The sequence below is a fragment of the Notothenia rossii genome (genome assembly GCF_949606895.1).
Source record: "Notothenia rossii genome assembly, chromosome: 6".
Taxonomy (NCBI): Eukaryota; Metazoa; Chordata; class Actinopteri; order Perciformes; family Nototheniidae; genus Notothenia; species Notothenia rossii.
The window spans coordinates 39486719-39507815 of NC_136909.1; the positions used below are offsets into that span (position 1 = coordinate 39486719).

At 41.1% G+C, this 21097-nt stretch overlaps 2 protein-coding genes across 5 annotated transcripts in view; both read left to right on the plus strand.

The window, feature by feature from the left end:
• Nucleotides 1–17909, plus strand: part of LOC307043275 (DNA excision repair protein ERCC-6-like) — a 32895-nt gene extending 14986 nt beyond the window's left edge. For both annotated transcript variants that reach the window (XM_079687630.1, XM_079687631.1), the window contains one exon: nt 13809–17909. In XM_079687630.1, coding sequence (XP_079543756.1) covers nt 13809–17598 — 3790 coding nt within the window. In that variant the 3' untranslated portion in view covers nt 17599–17909. The remainder of the gene's footprint in view (nt 1–13808) is intronic.
• Nucleotides 17910–20132: 2223 nt separating this feature from the next.
• Nucleotides 20133–21097, plus strand: part of adam9a (ADAM metallopeptidase domain 9a) — an 80293-nt gene continuing 79328 nt past the window's right edge. For all 3 annotated transcript variants that reach the window (XR_013809866.1, XM_079690916.1, XM_079690917.1), the window contains exon 1: nt 20133–20594. Coding sequence is in view for 2 of the 3 variants with exons in the window: in XM_079690916.1 (XP_079547042.1) it covers nt 20531–20594 (64 nt within the window). In the remaining variant the exon portion in view is untranslated. The remainder of the gene's footprint in view (nt 20595–21097) is intronic.

Genomic DNA, 21097 nt, shown 5'->3' on the forward strand with positions numbered 1-21097 from the left:
GTAAAAAAAGAAAAATGGGTGGGAGGCGAACGCAGTAACCAATCCGCCAATGCCACAGTCACCCCCGTCGTGCGGGCCGGATGAGAATGTCTGGCGGGCCGGATGTGGCCCGCGGGCCGCCAGATGGTGGTCACTGATGTAGAGGCTGCTATTCCATCTCACTTGCACGTCCTGCTGTAGACGCTTGACGTCCATCTTCAAATCCTTCTGGATATCTTCCAGCCGGAAATAGGCCAAGGGGGAATTTTTGAAATGGAAACAATTTTCCTCGCGGTGGCCAGTGCGTCTATGACGCCACACTGAGACAGCAGACCCTCATGCACAGCAAATTGAAGCATGTGTGCAACACAGCCCACACTCGTTACTTCCATATCATCCATGGCTTTCACCATATTTCGCGCGTTGTCCTGCAAAATGACATGGACCCGTGGTTTATCTATTCCCCAACTGTTAAGTATCCCCTCGATCGCCTCTCACAAGATCTGCTGTGTGAGGTCCGCGAAAGTTCTGAGCTTGCAAGGTCGCATGTTGTAAATTAAACTGGGAGTCGATTTCATTTAATTTCAAACCTTTATTTAGACAGATTGGTCCCTTGAGATCATCGATCTCATTTACAAGGGAGACCTGCATCATTTAGTTCCACATGAAACATAAAAACAACAAACAAACAAACAAACAACAGAGGATATCATATTTACATATTCAACATTTACAAATACCCAGAGTGTCAGAAAGCATTTCATTTAGACGTGCCTTAAATACATTCAGAGAAATAAAAATGCTCAATTTCAATTTTGCCTGTTGACTGTTCCAAGCAAGTGGAGCTGCGCACATAAAAGCTGTCTTACCTAAGACAGTCCTTACTCTTGGCACATCTAACAAGACTATATCCTGCGATCGCAGACAATAGCTGCTTGCAACTTTCTGCTTTATCAATGAACAGATATAATACGGGAGTTTGCCCAACATAGCTTTAAAGATAAAAGTGTACCAGTGACTGAGCCTCCGTACAGTGAGTGATGGTAAACCTGCCTTGGTATACAGTGTACAGTGATGAGTAAGTGCTTTACAATTTGTGACAAATCTCAGAGCACTATGATACGCAGCATCTAGTTTGCTCAGGTAGTTGGCAGGTGCATTCATATACATCACATCACCATAGTCCAGCACAGGTAAAAAGGTCACAGTGACTAGCCTTTTCCTGCCCTCAAGCGAGAAACAGGACTTATTCCTGAAAAAGAAACCTAGCCTAACCCTCAGTTTTTTAACACTAGAACCGCCTCAGGTCGCTGTATACCTAAAACCGCCAACGGGTAAAATGTACCCGCTATAGATTTTCAAGGTACAATGTTCTTTTATTTATCAGACAGAACAGTGAGTTTTGATCGCACAGGGATGAAACTTATACCAATAGAATCTTTGCACTCTCAGCTTTTCATACGATATAGGTTGTGCAGATAGCATGAAGTTAAAAATATCACTAAGAGGGCTGATTTAAATACTTGGTGTTAGACTTGTGTTTTGTTTAGGTACAAATCTCTCTATCTCTCTCTATCGATATATCTGTAATGTTCTGTTCTATGAACATATAATTGTCTACATAAATAGACAACGCGGACTACTTCTCTCATTCCGAGTCTCCATCTTTCTTCAACCGGCACGTAACCTGCACACATGCATTACGTCCTCAACGGGAGCTCAGTCATCCAAGATCTTGTATTCTCCAAGATGTTGCACTATCTATAACTATCTATCTGTCTATCTCTCTCTATCCATCTATCAATATATCTATCTATCTATCTCTCTCAATATATCTCTCTATCTATAAGGAACCGCAGTAGACAAAAGGCGTTGCTATAGCAACACGTCATGTTTACGCTGCATTTTCTATGAGGTAAATATTACCCGCTGGCGGATATAGGTATAAATGGCATTTTTTTTGGCGATTTTTTCAATCTGACTTCATATTGACAATTGTTAACAACAGAGGGTGCTACATAACACTTTTTCATGAAAAGTCATGGACTGGGAGACTTTATTATGTTATTGAACAAAAGTTACAGACAATCAAAAACAGCTGCGGGTAAAATGTACCCGTTGGCGGTTCTAGTGTTAAGCAGGTTATTGACATGAAGTTTAAAAGAGAGACAGTCATCAAGCAAGATACCAAGGTATTTGTAACAGGCAACAACTTCAAGTTTTGTTCCTTGAGTTGATACAATATCTAAAACAGGCTCTGGTGTCTTTTTAGCTTTTGAAAAGAGCATTATCTTGGTTTTATCCACATTTTAAAAGAAGCTTTAGTTCAGAGAGCTGAGTCTGAATAATGTTAAAAACAGCCTGTAATTTAACAACCGCCTCCTGAATGGAGGGACCTGCACAGTACATCACGGTATCGTCCGCATAGAAATGTAAAGTAGCTTCATCCACATTTTCACCTAAACTGTTGATATATATGGAGAATAAAAGTGGACCTAAAACCGAACCTTGAGGAACACCATTAGCAATGTTTAACCACTCAGAAGACAGCCCATCAAAATGAACACATTGGGATCTTTCAGAGAGGTAGTTCACAAACCACCCCACTGCATGGCTGGATATGCCAATACTGAGTAGCCTCTGTTTTAAAACGCGATGATCAACGGTGTCAAACGCTTTGGAAAAGTCAATAAACAGAGCTGCACAACTCTGTTTATTATCTAGCATACTAGTAATATCATTTACCACTTTCATTGTTGCAGTGATGGTGCTATGTTTCTTCCTGAAGCCTGACTGATGTTTAGACAGGATATCATTTATACATAAAAACTCCTTTACTTGTTCACTCACAAGTCGTTCGAGCACCTTAGCCAGAACGGGCAATTTAAAGATTGGCCTATAGTTATTTAAAATAGTTGCCTCCCCTCCTTTCAGTAGAGGCAGGACATAAGCAGACTTCCATACTTTAGGAATTCTATTTGTGCTGAGGGAGAGGTTAAAAAGAGAAGTAAGAGGTGGAGCAATAAAATCTGCAGCTATCTTTAAAAAGAAAGGTTCTACGTTGTCTGGGCCAGCCGGTTTCCTAGGATCTAACTTGGATAAAGCTTCATGGACAATACCAACAGTTAAAGGAGTAAAACTGAAAGGGTTTTCCAGATCCACTGTCCAGTGAAGCTAAGGAGTGACATTGGACACACAGAAGAACTCCATATGTCTGTGGTAAATCCGAAAGCAGGCACGTCTGTTAACAGGGCTTGCAGGTGGCCACGAAGCTTGTTGTGAAGGGCAGGCAGAGCTTTCTCTGTAACGTAGTGACTAGACGGCAACTCATAACGTGGCTCCAAGTGCTCCATGAGACGGCGAAACCCCACGTTCTCCACCACAGATAACGGCTGGTCATCCAACACGATGAATTCAGCCATCTTGGTTGTTATTTTTTGGGCCTTTTCACTGTTCTGGGGCAGTTTCTCTTTCCTTTTAAAAGTGTCGGTTGTTTCAGTGCTGTTACCTGAGTGGCCGCTGTGTACTCGTGGTGTTGTTGTTGGTGTTTGTTTCTCAGGTGGCGTATTAGATTGGTCGTGTTGAACGTAGCTCTGTTCTTTCCACCACGCGGAACCTCCGCCTTGCAAACATTGCATCTGGCTGTTACACTGCCTTCGCTTTCAATTTTATAATACCTCCATACTCCTGACATTTTCTCTGTCCCGACTCCCGAGTCACCAGCTGAACGTAGCCTCTCGTTAGCTTACTGCTACTATTAGACACTGCGCCCTGCCCACTCTGTTGCCAGATTTGAGAAAAAAACAAGCCCAAAAGAAGCAACTAGGGATGCTCCGATCGCCAATTTTGGGGCCAATCGCCGGAATCAGTATCGGCCGATACCGATCGCCGATCCGATCAAGTGGGCGGGGCCTAAATGGAAGATTTAAAGGTCACATGTCATGCTTTTCCGGTTATTACCCGTCCCCTTGTGTGTTATGAAGGTTTTTCAGTCAAAACCCTCAAAGTACACCCTGTAGCGAGTAAAACTCTAAAACAGAAAATACCTCCCCAAAACGCCTCGTTGGTGAAACGTCATCATGACGTCATCATCCATTTGATTCTTCCGGGTACGTGCTTACGAAAGCACGTACCCGGAACTAAATGGGCCAATCCGTGGAGCCGTTACGTTACGTCCGCGGAGCAGGGCTCTCGACTAACTTTTTTCACTATCCTCCCGGAACCGTCCCGAAATACAATCTAACCCATCCCAAAATTAATGTGGATCGTCCCGAAATTTAAAATATGAGTTTTTCTACATTATCATTAGCTAGAATGATTCAAAGTGAGCTTTAACATAAATAAAACATCATACAAATCATTAGATCAGGGATGGGGAACCTTTTTCCTCTCAAGGGCCATTTCAATGTTTTAAACATCCTTCGAGGGCCGTACAAATTATTGACCTCTGCTTAAAAATACTAAAATCACAGCCCATTCATTTCGCCTTTCTTTCATGCCGTGCAAAGAAAAAGCAACCTCTGAATCCAGATATCTCACCATGACTCGTGCATGCATTCACGTGCACGGTTGTGGCATGACCACCACAACAGAAAGTATATTGGACACAAGATATGTGCAAATGTATTTCGTTTCCTATCCATGTTGACATGATTTAAGTGGGGGGGAGACCTAACCTCCTCTAGGCGGGCCCTCACCTCCCCGGGAAGATTTGTTTTTAAATGTTGAAGTTAAACGCATCAATCTGGTGCACTTTGAGAGCAACATTAGGAGATCTATGGATACATCTCTCAACATCCATATGAAACAGAACTGGAAGCAGATGTATTTTTCTTTATGGATATTTTACAAATAACTCCCCTTTCAAACTGTATTGTTGTTTATTAATAACAACTTTTATTTACTGTCATATAGTATTTTATACCTGTTTACTTTATTCTCTTGTTTTTTAGAACTATAATGATCATATAAAGATGTACCTTTACCTCACTGGTTGGAGAAAAAGCTTCTTATATTCGTTAGCATAGCTAGCTAACCAGATGCTAATAACAACAAAGTTATTGACTGTATGATCAGTATGACAGATGAACAGATCGCCACTGGGCTTACAACTGAAGACACAGCCACGCAGAAACTGCGGCACGTGTACGGCTCCTTATGGGTACTGCACTTTTTGGAAGTGCCGAAGCGACGTTCTGGTGCTCCCCTGCCATGCTCCCCTGTCAGACGAGACATATACCACGTGATGACACGTTAGGCTCGTGTTGTGTTCAAGGACCCTGACCTTGGCCAAGAAAAACAGGCACTCGCCTGTTTCATTTTTTTTCGGTCTAGATCTCTTTAATTTTTTTCTTTTTTGCGTGTGTTTATAAATTGCCTCGAGGGCCGTAGCAAATGGTCTCGCGGGCCGTATACGGCCCGGGGGCCAGAGGTTCCCCACCCCTGCATTAGATGATAATTCATCAACCTTTTTATTTGAGTAAATCAGTCAATCACATAAACAAAGGCCAAATATATTTAAACAAACACACAAACGAGAAAATTACTCTAATATTGAATCCAAGCAAGTCCCATCCAATTAACAAAAAAATCCAACACTCTGTCCTGAAGACAGAACCCAGAGTAACCACTAACCAGGATGACAGTCTGTAACACAGTCAGGAGACCTTCACAAACTGCCCCGCCCCCTCGCACACAGACGGGAGAGAGAGATCTCGTCTGGATTAGAAAGCTCGAAAATACATCATAGACGCATGTTGTAGTCTTATTGCATATTAGAAACGGAGTTGGCGAAACTAAAACTGCCATATAATGTTTATGTAGCAATAATACATATGATATATATTTTTTAAATGTCTCCAGTACCGATAAAAAGTCAGATAACTTCGGAGCTTAACGTTACCACTGTCTTTAATAATTCCGGCCCGGGGACCGTTTAATACCGGGGCTCGGTACCCACCCCTACATGGGGAGAGGCGCAGCATATTGCTAAGGACTAAATACGATGGAGGGTTCTCATCTCAGCCTTGTTATTACATCCCATAGGGGATGAAGGGGAGTAAGTAAATAAAGAGGCCGGGGCTCCAGGGTCTGGTTCCTCTGTGCGTTTTTGTGATGTAACGGTAAAACATTTCAGAATTCCTCCACGGGATGCCATTGTCATTGTACATCACTCAACCCGCGAAATACACACACTCAGAGCCATATAATAGATAAATGGCGCTGCACACACTCAGTACATAGCTAGACCCGCACATTTGCGGGCCAGGAATTCGCGGGCACTGGCTGACAGCCAGCGGCACAGCTGTAGCTACGGTGTGTGTGTGTGTGTGTGTGTGTGTGTGTGTGTGTGTGTGTGTGTGTGTGTGTGTGTGTGTGTGTGTGTGTGTGTGTGTGTGTGTGTGTGTGTGTGTGTGTGTGTGTGTGTGTGTGTGTGTGTGTGTGTGTGTGTGTGTGTGTGTGTGTGTGTGTGTGTGTGTGTGTGTGTGTGTGTGTGTGTGTGTGTGTGTGTGTGTGTGTGTGTGTGTGTGTGTTTCGCGGGTTGCTATATGTTTTGTGCTTTTATGTTGACAAGGAGGTTTAATAACTGTGTGCTACACAAAACGTGCAGTCAGTTTCATTTTCATCGCCGTTCATCTCTCGTCCCAAATTCGTCCCAAAATATTTTTTTATCCTCCCCGACACTATTTTTTTCGACGACGGGACGTCCTTAAGCTCGAGCCCTGCCGCGGAGCCGTTATGTTAAGCCCTCGCTGATTGGTCCAAATTGACCAATCCACACACACACTCAGTGCAGGCAGCCCTGCTGATTTCTGCTCCCTGCTGCAGGCTGATAACAGACAGTTGGGATCGCGCGAAATTCTGCAGACCCATTCTCACATCGTTTATCAACCTATAAACCTTTTTCTTACTCAATATCAAGCCACACTTATTGTTCTTATTTCGGCTGTGACTTTGTGTGTGTTCAGGTTGAGTTTGGCCGTGTTTGGCTGTGTATCGCTAAACAAGGAAATCACGGGGGGGGGGGGGGGTGTTGAAGTTAACATTCACTTTGGATAATAACACGGGAGAAATTTGCAGAAGCGCTCTCTTTTCCTCTCTCCCTCTCTCTCTCTCCCTCCCCTGACAGCCTGTCAGTATCTCACGCAGCTCACTGATCCAGTAATGAGTGACCCGAAGAATACATATATTTATAACTAGTTTAGCTAGTTCCAGAGGTAGATAAAATTGCTAAGTGTGTTTGTTAGGTCTAACTCTTGTGTGTTTCGCTCCGCTCACCGGTATGGCGGGCGGAGCTGCAGGATTTCTGCTTCACACACACGTTGCATGCTGCTATTTTACTGTCTTTTTTTGGACACCTTAAAATAATGCCAGACCGGTGAAGCCATTTTTGGCGAGCTTGTTTTGCCGCGCACAGAGAAAAGTGTCATGTATTTTACGTCATGCGATCGGCTCTCGCGATCGGCATGTTTAGAGAACACCGATCGATCGGTGGAGAGTGAGTATCGGCCAATCTCGATCGGTGACCGATCGATCGGAGCATCCCTAGAAGCAACACATACATGATGTTGTGTAATTTTAAACCAAAACTAAGGCCTCAGGATGACTTTAAGACGTGAACATGGTCATTTTTGTTTTGTAACATTAAATATAATAAAAATATTTTATTAAAAAAAAAAATCCAATCTTTTCCTCCCGATTCCGATCTTTTGAAAATCACGTGATCGGCCCCGGACATCTCTAGTAATTTAGAAAACATACATCAAACTTTAGTCTGTTTCTATAAAAACCTATACACACAGCCTAAAATAGATAAAACCAACATCAGGAGTTTCCTTGATTTTGATAACTTTTCCTAAAGTGAAGGATGAACAAAATCATAAATTAATTAAAGTAGAAAAGGCAATCGCTGACTTAAAACCCAATAAAGCCGCAGGCCCAGATGGTTTCCCTTCTGAATGATACAGGGAAATTATGGATCTACTGATCCCAACAGGGGGATGCTTTTAACCACGTGCTTCAGACAGGCATAGCCCCCCCCCCCCTCATGGGGGGAAACAGTAATCTCCCTGATACCGAAGGAAGGGAAAGACAAATGTGACTGTGGAAGCTATCGTCCAATAAGTGTGCTAAATCAAGACTATAAGATCTTTACCCACATTTTGGCTAAAAGACTTGAAGAAATCCTCCCTCAGATAATAAATCTAGATCAAACAGAAAATGTGACTGTGGAAGCTATCGTCCAATAAGTGTGCTAAATCAAGACTATAAGATCTTTACCCACATTTTGGCAAAAAGAATCGAAGAAATCCTCCCTCAGATAATGAATCTAGATCAGACAGGATTTATCAAACAACGGCAAACTCAAGATAATATCTGCAGAACTCTACATATAGTTGAACATGTATCCAAAAACAAACTCCAGGCAGTACTTTTGAGCCTCGAGGCAGAAAAAGCCTTCGATCGAGCTAATTGGAAAATCCTATACCAAGTTCTTGAAAAGTTTTCACAAGATCTTTATTAATACTGTTCAAGCACTGTACGACAACCCTCATGTAAGAATAAAAATAAATGGAGCCATATCAAATTCTTTCTACCTTGAGAGAGGGACACGACAGAGATGTCCAATTAGCCCTCTGTTATTCGCAATTTATATCAAAGCTCTGAGTTTGGGGGTTACTCAAAATAACAATATTACCGGTGTAGAAGTATATGGTCAGGAACATAAATTATCATTATTTGCTGATATATTAATATACCTGTCAAACCCAGATGAATCATTCTTGAGTTTACTGACTTTTTTGGATACTTATAGTTCTGTCTCAGGGTACAAACTCAATATAACAAAAACCCAAATATTGAGCTTTAATTACAAGCCAAGCCAACATATAAACTCACTCATTGATCTGAATTGGGATCTGAACCACTTAAAATATCTGAGAGTAAGCATCTCTAAAGATTCAGAGGAATTGTAAACAATACATTTCAACCCTCTAAGTCAGAAAATAAAAGAAGACATAAATAGATGGAACTTGATCCCAGTGCTGAGCTTTGAATCTCGAATAGAATCAGTGAAAATGAACATCCTAGACTCTTATACCTTTTCCAGAATCTACCAATTGAAATCACAGACAAGCAGTTTAACGAATGGGATAAAACCGTTTCAAGGTACATTAGGCAAGGGAAGAAACCAAGGATTAGATTCTGTACTCTTCAACTACCAAAAAACAAGGGAGGAGTAGCGCTCCCCTGCTTGAAGGAATACTATATATCAGCCCAATTAAGAAGCTTGTTCTGCTGGTGCAAGCCAGACTACAGAGCTAGATGGAAAGAAATCGAGAATAATGTATCAGGAGGAGTACCAATCGAGGCAAGGTTAGGGGATAAAAGACATGTTAAAAACTTACTGGAAAAAGATAACCGCTGGATAAACCTCTCCTTAAAATTATGGTTAAGGGTCCTTACCAGGAGTGACTTGCTGGAGGAAAGGAAGATATTAAGATGATGCTCACATGATCTTGATTTCACCCCGAGCAAGCTAGATACAACATTTAAAGGTTGGGCCAAACATGGCCTTACTTCATATTGCACATTTTTCAGCAAAGGAACCATGTTTGATTTTCAAACACAAAAAAAAACCGATAAGAAATAACGGTGATTTTTTTTAGATTTCTACAGGTACGCCATTAGTTAAATAGTTCCCTGTCAGACAGCCAGAAGGCCCTTGAAAACCCTTTATTAATAGTTTTCACCAGTGCATAAACATCGTGAAAGTAATCTCAAAACTTTACCAAGCTCTTCAAGATATTAAAAAAGAAAATACTTTCTAAAACAAAATGGTAAATCGAAACAAAAAAAAACATCCATTATCCCAAAGACGACCATCCCTTGTTTGTATAGTCACATGTATGTGTGTATGTGTATTATATGTATGTTGATATGTATGCATATGTACATGTGGACATTTGCTATTTCAAACAACCCCTTTGTACTTTTTCGTTTTTATTTTATTTTGACTAATTTTGTTTGCTATTTCATTTGTCACTTTCGGGTTTCTAAAAATATATGATTTGAAAAACTGTACTTGTATTATAATGTGACCCCAATTAAAAAAAAAAGTAGAAGTACTCAGATCTTGTACTTGATTAAAAATAGAAGTATTCAGATATTGTACTAGAGAAAAAGTAGAAGTACTCAGATCTTGTACTTGAGTAAAAGTAGAAGTACTCAGATATTGTACTTGAGTAAAAGTAGAAGTACCAGAGTGTACGGCCCTCAAAGCTGGTAAAGGTGCAGCTAGTTTGAATGACTTTGTATACTGCAGGGTAGCTTGTGAGTTTATTCCAGGTGGAACTAAAGTCTGATTTAAAACTTGATTAGATTTCACATCATTAATCCACATCTGTAAAGTAACTGAAGGTATTAAATACATGTAGTGGAGTAAAAGTACACCATTTACCTCTTACTTATGTTTAATGCCAACCTAAAAGTACCTCAAAAATAGTAATCAATAATGTATTGAAAAGTTATTTGGCTGATTGTTTTATATTGGCTCAGCCAGGTTATATGGGATGCCCAGTCTACGTACAGATCACTAATTTTTAAATATTAAACTTAGTTTTCTTTTCTTTAATTTTTCATCCTCATGTAGAATGCTATCACGAAACACACATAAGGTTGTTTATAGCATAAAGAACATCGGATTTAATGTGAGGTAGGGAAATAATCATTTGAGTATAAGTATGTGTATATAAATATGTAATTTACAACAGCTGTAAGATGCTTGAAAAGCTTAAATGTACCTTGAAAATGCTTGAAAAGTGCTTGAATTTGACTTTGGAAAAGGTATAAGAACCCTCATTTACACATGTTCATTTTGTACATTTATAAAAATAAAGTTAGATGGAAATACTTAGTAGCCTTTCTTCCCTGAATTATTTGCCCCTATAACATATCATTCATATATAGTAGGGGTGTAACGGTTCACAAACATTTCGGTTCGGTACGTACATCGGTTTTTAGGTCACGGTTCGGTACGTTTTCGGTACAGCAGAAAAAATTATCAAAAAACATAAAATATATATATACATTTGTATTATTATTAAACTGTGAATAATGTATTCGCTCAAATAAATACAAAATATAATAAAATGAACATTAAGGTGCAGCATTTCGATGAACTGAAGTAATCTGTATTTGAACTTTACTGTACTAGTACTAGTGTTGTCATGATACCAACATTTGGTCAAGAATTGCGATTCCGATTATTTTTCGATACATTTCTTAAAAAAAGGGAAACAGTCTTAAATGTAATTTAGTGTGCTTTATTTCACACCATAACCATAACACAAACTTTTAAACAATGAGAAAAATAAATAAAATAAATGACAAGAATTCGTATTAAATAAAATTAATACATTTCTTACTGACAGGCCTCGTGGTGTCCGTAGGCTTGCCCTCACTGTCAGAGATATAGCTAAAATACATTACATTTTGCTTCTGGCGTCTTTTTTGTCAACAAGCCGAGGCGCAGCGGCAGTTGCACTCCCACTTGCAGCCATGCTTCTCGTTTTCTCACATGCTCTGGCAGCTAGCGCGTGCACGAGAGAGGGGAGGAACTTAGAGCGTGCACGAGAGGGGAGGGACTGCAGGCACGGCTGCAGTGCAGGGAGTGGAAGCAGAGCGCTGAACGCACACGGCTCTTATTAAAACAGCGCTTTCTCACCGGAGTACTTTCCCCCGTCATTCTTAAAGTACCGATACTAATGAAACAGAGGAATCATAACGATTTTAACGACAGGGTATCGTGGTACCTTTCAAGTATCGGTACACCGTGCAACACTAACTAGTACTCACAAAATATAAACTATTAGTTTTGGGTTTTTAATTATTATTAAACTGTGAATATTCACTCAAATAAATACAAAATATAATAAAATAAACATTAAGGTGCAACATTTCGATGAACTGAAATAATCTGTATTTGAACTGTACTGTACTAGTACCTAAGCAGCCAGTTTGACATTAGGTCTTGCTTGTCATTGTATTTTCAGGTTTTTTTTAAAGAAAAATTAACTTGTCCACATTGCTTGCCGAAAGAGCAGATCTGCTGGCACTAACAATGTCTCCTGCTGTGGATAACACCCTCTCGCTAGGGACAGAGGTAGCAGATACAGCCAGGTAGCGCTTTGCTAACGCAACATAAGGATATTTGGTGTTTGTAATAGCTTTGGCTCGGTCTGAACTTTTTGCGAGTGGTGGAGGCTTAAATGCTAGTGGGAGTTGGGTTTGCACTTCAGTCTTTTTTCTTTTGGTACCGGTGATATTCACGTTCGGGTGATGCCTTTTCAAATGAGTGTGCAAGTTTGATGTATTGCCAGCTGCGTAACCAATTTTAGTTGAACAATGCCGACAAACTGCTTTGGTTCGGTCCACTTGTCTTTGTCTGTCATCTTTGTACGTAACTGCAAAACCAAAATGTTCCCAAACCGGAGACTTCAATGAGGTTGGAGGATTTTCGAGCACAACTTTATCTGGTTCGCCATTTCGACAGTTCCTCAAATTACTGACTAAATTTGAACGCATCCCTGTGACCAGCTCTCATAGTATGCCTCTCTTCCAATGAAATTACTTGCTCGCTCTATGACGCGTTGAACCTAATATGAGCAAATTACTCTGAATGCTGCGACGCAGCACCTGAGATTACTTCCAAAAACTTGTTCACGTTTTCAATTTTTTACGTTTAACGTTATACTCGTTCGGTACACTTCGTTACACACGTGTACCGAACCGAAGGGCCCATACCGAAATTATTCGTGTGTACCGTTACACCCCCTAATATATAGCAAACCATGATTTGATTTTTCATCAAACAGTAGTAGTTTATTACAGGTAAAAATAACTTACTCTTCTATAACAACAGTTGCAGGTACAGTTCGGTTAGTTAGTGTATAACATATACGGCTGTACCGAAGACTGATGTTCCGCTCAGAGCGACTCAAAAAACACACTGTTAGACATGGGCGGAGCCTCTCTGGTGGTTGACTAATCAGAACAGAGTGGCCGATCTGACCAATCGGAGCACACTGGGGGGGGGGGCAGGAGCTCAAACAAGCCGTTTAGGACAAAGTGAATACACATACTTTACAGAGATGCTATATGCGAAACCAATGTGAGTTTGGAAAATTGCACAGTATAATTCTATTTGAGTATACCTCAACAATGGAGTTATGATCAGTGGAAATGGCCATGACATGGGCCCTTTAAAAAGTATTAAACTGCATTTTCCAAGGTATTAAATTTTGTAGCTTGTTTTCAATAAGTATATAAATTGTCCAAAGAGGTTGTATTCTACAGTTTGCCTGAATGTAATCATTGCATAGGTGTGTAGTGTGATTCTGTGTAGTTTATTTATGGCATCCCATTGGATTTGACGTCATCTGAACAGCACATCGCATGCTCACTGCTTAATAGCGAGCGAAGGTCCGCTTACGCCGGTTGTTAAACAACATCGTTATGGGGAAATGCAAGTTTGCGTCCAAATGGTTGGAAAATAAGGAGGAAGGACAATCAATACTGTATATAGTAAATGTGAGGTAAAGTGTGTCGCCAATGTAACCGGTTAGAACTCAAAGTGGCGATGAGGTCTTAAAATGTATGAAAAGGGTCTTAAAAAAGGTCTTAAAAGGTATTACATTTGACTTCAGGATTCCTGCATATACCCTGGTATTGAAATTAACATTTGTAAATACTTTAGTAGCAGCTCTTCTTCAGACTACATTTATTTTTTAATTAAATATTCTCTGATGTTCTTGTCTTTTTTCTTCCAGATTCATTAAAGAGGGAAAAGATGTTGCCAGACAAGGCGACATGAACCAAGCGCTGAAGTTTTTCAAACTGGCGTACAAAATTCACCAGAGTCCAAAACTTGAAAGCCGGATAAAGCAAATGGAAGAACTCCTTGCTCAGAGTGACTCAGAGGAAGAAGATGAAGAGTTTGTGAATGTTAACGGCAGCGGCTTAATGCTTTTCAAAGAGTTGTATGACAAGCTTTATGACTACCAAATAAATGGAGTCGCCTTCTTGTACAGTCTCTGCAGAGATGGACGTAAAGGTGGGATCTTGGCAGATGACATGGGCCTTGGTAAAACCATCCAGGTGATATCATTCCTCTCAAGCATGTATGACAACGAGCTGGCTAAGCACACACTGCTGGTCTTGCCAACTTCTCTCATCACAAACTGGACCAAGGAGTTTGCCAAATGGACTCCTGGCATGAGGGTGAAGGAGTTTCACGGACCGAGCAAGGAGAGGACCAGGAATTTGGAGAAAATTCAGAGGAGAAGTGGTGTTATCATCACCACGTACTCTATGCTTATAAATAACTGGCAGCAATTGTCATCTTACAATGGCAAAGAGTTCACATGGGACTACATGATCCTAGATGAGGCACACAAGATAAAATCCTCAACTACCAAAACAGCCAAAAGTGCCCACGCCATACATTCAAAAAACAGAGTTCTCCTAACTGGCACTCCAGTCCAAAACAACCTGAAGGAATTGTGGGCTCTCTTTGACTTTGCTTGCCAAGGGACTCTCTTAGGCACAGCTAAAACATTCAAAACGGAGTATGAGAACCCAATCACCCGGGCCAGAGAAAAGGACACCACTCCAGGGGAAAAGGCCCTCGGGTCTCGAATGTCTGAGAACCTCATGGCCATAATCAAACCCTACTTCCTCCGTAGGACAAAAGCAGAAGTGCAGAAAAACAATAAGAAAGGCCAACTTCCTTGTAAAGAGGAATATTCAGAAACCAAGGACATCAAGGTCCAAAATACTCCAAAAGACTCTGGCGCAGTCATGCCAACACTGACTAGAAAGAACGACTTAATTGTCTGGACTTACCTTAGTCCTGTTCAGGAAGATATTTACAGGCAGTTCCTTTCACTGGACCACATCAAGGAGCTGCTCATGACAACCAGATCACCTCTAGCTGAACTGAACATCATGAAGAAGTTGTGCGACCATCCAAGACTGCTCTCTGCTGCAGCCATAGCCAAGTTGGGCTTAGAAGAAAGTAGAGCTCAAGGTCAGCAGAATGATAACATGGAGACAGGCACATGCACCATCGCCAACATTCCAGACGAGACCTTAATATCTGAGTCAGGGAAGCTCGTCTTTCTGTTTGCACTTCTCCAAAGGCTCAGAGAAGAAGGTCACCGCACGCTTGTCTTTGCTCATTACAGGAAAGTGCTCGACATCATCGAGCGCATCCTGGGCAACAGAGGCTTCAAAGTATTGAGATTGGATGGCACAATAATTCAGCTTGCAGAGCGAGAGAGGCTAATCACTAAGTTCCAGACAGACAAAAGCTACTCCGTCTTCCTCCTGACCACCCAGGTTGGAGGGGTTGGTATCACTTTGACGGCAGCAAACCGAGTCGTGATCTACGATCCTAGCTGGAACCCAGCAACAGACGCCCAGGCTGTTGACAGGGCTTATCGCATTGGGCAGAACAACAATGTTGTCGTCTACAGACTGATCACCTGCGGCACAGTAGAGGAGAAGATCTACAGAAGGCAGGTCTTCAAAGACTCTCTCATTAGACAAAATACCGGGGACAAGAAAAACCCTTTTAGGTACTTCAGCAAGCAGGATTTGAAAGAGCTCTTCCTCCTGGAGGACACAAGGTCCTCGTCGACTCAGCTGCAACTTCAATCCCTCCACTCCAGACACCGAAGGACAGACGCTGAACTGGACGAACACATTGCCCATCTCCACACCATGGAGATATTTGGGATCTCTGACCATGACCTCATGTTTTCCCTCGATGTCAACCACGATGATGACCCTGAAGACCAAGAGGCCCATCACTACATTGAAGGGAGAGTGCAGAAGGCCCAGGAGCTGATGAAGGCTGAGTCAGAGTTAACGATGCAGATGGCAGACATAATGGCATCAAACACAGAACCAGCCTGGCTCAGACAACCAGCGGACAACCACATCAGAGAGCGGACTCATGAGAAAAAACCAAGAAATCCAAAACCAAGTTCTTCCTATCCACAGCATGATAGTAACTATAACGGGTCACCAGTCGTGATTGAGTTGGACCAGTCTGGTTCTGATGAGGAGGACGGCCAACAGAATCTGAGGCGCCATGTTGTTGATCTTACTGCAGATGAGGATATGTCAGAAGAACATCCTGTCGTAGAAGTAAGCCAGGACAAGCTTGTTGAGAAGAACCTTTATTCTCCAAAACACGTGTCTGTTAATCAGGAGAGGAGTTACTTGGTAGCCGATGAATCCTCCCCTCCGGAGTTGATTGAAGAGTCTGTGGTGGTCTCGGATACCAGTGATGCTGAATTGGGTGACATGGAAGATGCCTCCAATCCAAAACTAAGAGACGAGGTTTCTCTGTGTGGGGCTGCTAATGATTCGGCAGGTGACGGCTGCTTGGCCTATTTTACAGCAGTTGATGAAGACAAACAACTTTCAAACAAAACCTCACACTCAAACGATTCCAAGACGGACTTGGGCCTCTCACATTTAACAGCCCTGCAGAATAAAAGACTTTCTGTCTTGCAAGCTTCCATTTCGAGCTTCAAAGCAGACACATCATCCAATTTCAGCACAGGGCTTGATTCCTTTGGAGGCAACTTCAATTTACAGCTTGAAGATAGTGACATGCTCTCAGACCACGATGAACTGGATAATCTGGAAACTGAAGAAGAGGAGAGGAAGCTGCTGTCACAGCTGCAGATGGAGGGGAGCTTTAACATAAATAAATCTCTTTCTGAGAAACAACATAAAGCAGTCAACCGAAGCCTCAACGGCAACAGCTCTGTAATGGACTATTCAATGGATAACTCCATTGTGACTAAGAAGAAAAAAAGAGCAGCAGTAATTTATGACAGTGATCAAGATGATGTTGATGAGAGGAGTCACCTGCACAATTCCTTTCAGATTCCTGGCGCCTCCACACCTAAATTGGTGTCATCTGTCCGCACTCCTCTTCGGTCAAGAAAGAGTGTCGGAGGCAACACCTCCGTGGCCTCACGCCGATCCCTCATTCTATCCATCGTCGAAGATATGGAGAAAATCAAAGACAACCAAGAAATTACCAGTGAGGAGGAGGAAGAAGATCATGTTTCAGAAAGGCATTCTGACGAAGCAGAAGAGGACCTCACTGGTTCGACTCATGATGCGCTTCAGGTGGAGGAGACCCTTGACACAGAGAGCGAGAAGGATGTGGAAGAAGAGGAGGCAGATGTACAAGGAGAGGAGGATGATGAGGAGTACTCAGAGTCAGTAGATGACGTTGAGGAGTCCAAACAGGTAATGACCAGCAACATGGAGGAGTCGACCAGCGAGCCCGAGCTAGCCTCCGACGAACAAATGGATCAGTGCACGGCTGATGGAGTCAAATTGAGCTGTAAAGGCATCCTGTCCGAGGAGGAGAGCTTCGAAGCTCTGGTCAGGAGAGGGAAGGAGTACCAGAGCAAAGGCAAGCCTGACGACGCATTGAGCTGCTTCCTCAGAGCTATCGACATCCAACCTGGAGATCCTGAAGTTCAGCTCATGACCATCCAACTGTACCGGCAGATGAGCCAGAGAAGTTAAGAAAACAATCCTGATACGTACAAAATAAACCTGAACCTTAAATTATACTGTTGGAATAGACAGTTGTGTGACACATTGTTGGTTTTGTTGTGCGAATTGTCCCAAGGCAACTACAAAGAGAAAAATCAAGTACAAATTATTATATTTTAACTTTGAGTTATTGATTTGTTTTGCTAGCTGGGTTCAGGATAGCATTTATTGAAAAGCACCTTGTTTGACACATTCAAATATTTTCCTTGTTCTATGGCATAAATAAATGTATAAATAATGGATCAAGAGTTATTAAAGAAAAAATTGGATGTCTAATTGAATTGATGGTAATGTTATTTGTTTATTGTTGTACAGTTTATTGGTGGTTTATTGGTAGTTTATAGGTGGTTTGGGCACCTAGTTAGGATGCCACCTGGGCGCCTCCCTAGGGAGGTGTTCCAGGCACGTCCAGCTGGGAAGAGACCAAGGGGTAGACCTAGGACCAGGTGGAGGGATTATATCTCTTCGCTGACCTGGGGGCGCCTTGGGATCCCCCAGTCAGAGCTGGTTGATGTGGCCAGGGAAAAGAAAGTTTGGGGCTCTCTGCTGGAACTGCTACCTCCGCGACCCGACCACGGATAAGCGGGAGAAGATGGATGGATGGATGGATGGATGGATGGAGTTTATTGCAAAGTAGATTTTCACAAACTGAATTTGCTTTGGTATATTGTTTGATATTTTAAACATTGTAGGTGAAAATAAAAATAAATGATTAGAAAGGAACAAAGAAATTACAATTTGACTATTAACAAAAATATGTACAACATATTTGGTGCTTAAGTGAATAAGTACTGCAATCAACAACAAAGAAACTAATTTACAATAAAACATCCAGTTATGAACTCTCATCAAGTGCAGTATACTTGAAGTTTACAACCATCTAATGCTCACTTCTTACAACTGTGTATCTTCACTAAAACCTCCCTAATTAAAACACTTCTGTAAAAACAGTATCTTCATTCAATGTTAGAGAAACTTCATTTATCTTCAAACATTCAAACTGTTGTTTTTTGTAGCACATTTTTCAATATGTCATATTCTGCCAAAAGCATATTCCCATTGGTGTGAATGTATTGTTCAAACCATACACCCTTTGAAAATACATATTTAATAAATAACTGACTCTTCTCTTTGATTGGCTGATGGCTCGAAACGTTTTAGGTGCGTTTGATCAAAGTGTTGGGACCTCCCGGTTTTGTTTGGGTGAAGCCAAGGTCGACCTTTGAACAGGACAGTTTTACCTTCATTTTGATCATCACAATAAAGTTATGATGTGAACAAGGGGGCGCTCGGATTGCTACACTGCACAGCCCGATGAATGACGCATGCGCAATATGAGCTTTCCCCCCCTCAATTCGTTTGTACACCAGCTGGAGATTACTTTTGCTACGTGAGTAAAAACAAAGAGCCAATAACTTCTGGTGTAATTAGTTTGGCTTCAAAATAAAATCTCTGACAATACTATTATGGCAAAAAGAAAAGTTCCTGTGTTATAAACTAGTTATTATTATTATGCATTTGTATGACTATTGTTATCATTATTATTGTTGGTACACATATTTTTGTCGGTTGCCCTTATAAATATAATTGATAATGTGTTATTTGGTAGAACATGCAGAGGAAGATTCTTCAGAAAAACTCACCAAACACTAAAAAAAATATTATATACATTTTGTTAATACAGTTTTATAGCCATTATACAGTTTACTCTAAACACTTCAGAAGACATTAAAGGCACTTGTACATTACTTGAGTTTTTAATGCAACTTTTTACATCTGCAGTTCATTTATTTGACAGCTCTTGTTACTTTACAAATCAAGGTTTCTGCATGCAAAACATACAAAAATCATAACATATTATTATGCATAAGTAACAATGTGAATGTACAAATGGTTGGTTGGACTCGATCAGTAATTGTGAATGCATGCTAATTATTTTTGACTTTTTACGAAACAAATGGTCAATCAGTTAATTGAGAAGTTAATCCTCAAATCATAAAAATATTTATTTATATTATAATAGTCACATGGGGCATTTTTACACTTTTAATAACTACAGTTTCCTGAATTAGTTTTGCCTTGTGCTATTTTTTTTAACATCCAAAATAATCAGTATCTATTATTCTACACAGTATTTCAAGTATCTTTGGGGTCCACATTGACAAGATTCTATACTGAAATGCTCTTAAATGTATTGAAAACAGGATAACATAATAAACATAATAATATGATACTGTAAAAAGATCCACTTATGCTTTTGATATTTGAAGTACATTTAGCTGGAAAATTAGTACTTAAAGTATATTTGAATGCTTATACTTTTGTACTTTTTTTAAAATCAGGACTTTACTTCTGATGGGGTATGTTAAGACAATAATAATTGTACTTTTACTCAAGCAAAGGATCTGAGTGATTCTTCCAAGTTCTTCTTAGTTTTGTCAGTACATTGTTGTTATTTTATTGAGACTCTTATTTTGAAGTACGTCAAAGGAAGTGGTGAATATTTCCGTTAACTTGTTTGAGATTCCAGTCTAGTGAAATATGTGCTCCACACGGTGAGGACATACTTTATCGAAACAGTCTTCGACTTCACTGAGGAAACATTGAGACTCACACTCTGTGTGTTAAAGTACGGGTTAAACAACTCAAAGACCGGCGGGAGCGAGACATTTAAAACCCTAGTGTTAGCTTAATGGACCGGCGGAGGAAGAAAAGCACTCCGGGGTGTTTAGCATGAGGCTCTGCGGGGGGAAACGACTGGAAGAAAACAGGGTGAAATACAATAATAATAATTATAACAAGAAGAAGAAGCAGAAGCTGAGGACTAGGAAGGAGGAAGACAGAGCTTCCCGGTGACATTTAAAAGAAGAAGAAGAAGAAGAAGAGGAGGAAGAAGAAGAAAATGATGATGCTGCTGGAGGTCTGCTGGCTGCTGTTGCTGCTGACTGGAAGCTCCCACTGCAGGGGTGAGTGGCGGGGAGCAGGGCGAGGAATACACTGAGGGTGAGGAGGGGTGCATTGAGGTTGAGAAGCACTATGTGTGAGGTGCACAGTGAGGCTGAGGAAGGTACACAGTGGTGTGTGGAGGGCAGACAGATTTGGTGATGTGGGTGGACAGAGGATAGACAGTGAGGGTGAGGAGGGTAGAAAGTGAGGGACAGGAGTGAAGACAGTCAGGGTGAAGATGAAACTAAGGGTGAAAAGGGTGGATACCTAGGGTATACAGGACAGTAGGGGGGAGGAGGGTGGAAACAGGGGGAGGAAGGTAGATAGTGAGGTTAAGAAGAGTGAACACTGTATACGTTACTGTATTATACAATACTGTGCTACATGTTAAAGGAATGTACACTATTACACACTGTACTACTCTGTTGTGGACAGTAGCCTACTGCACAGTACTGCATTTCTTACTTTCTTTATTGCGAACGTGACTCAAAAACATTACGTTAAAGGGGCTCTATTCTGCTAA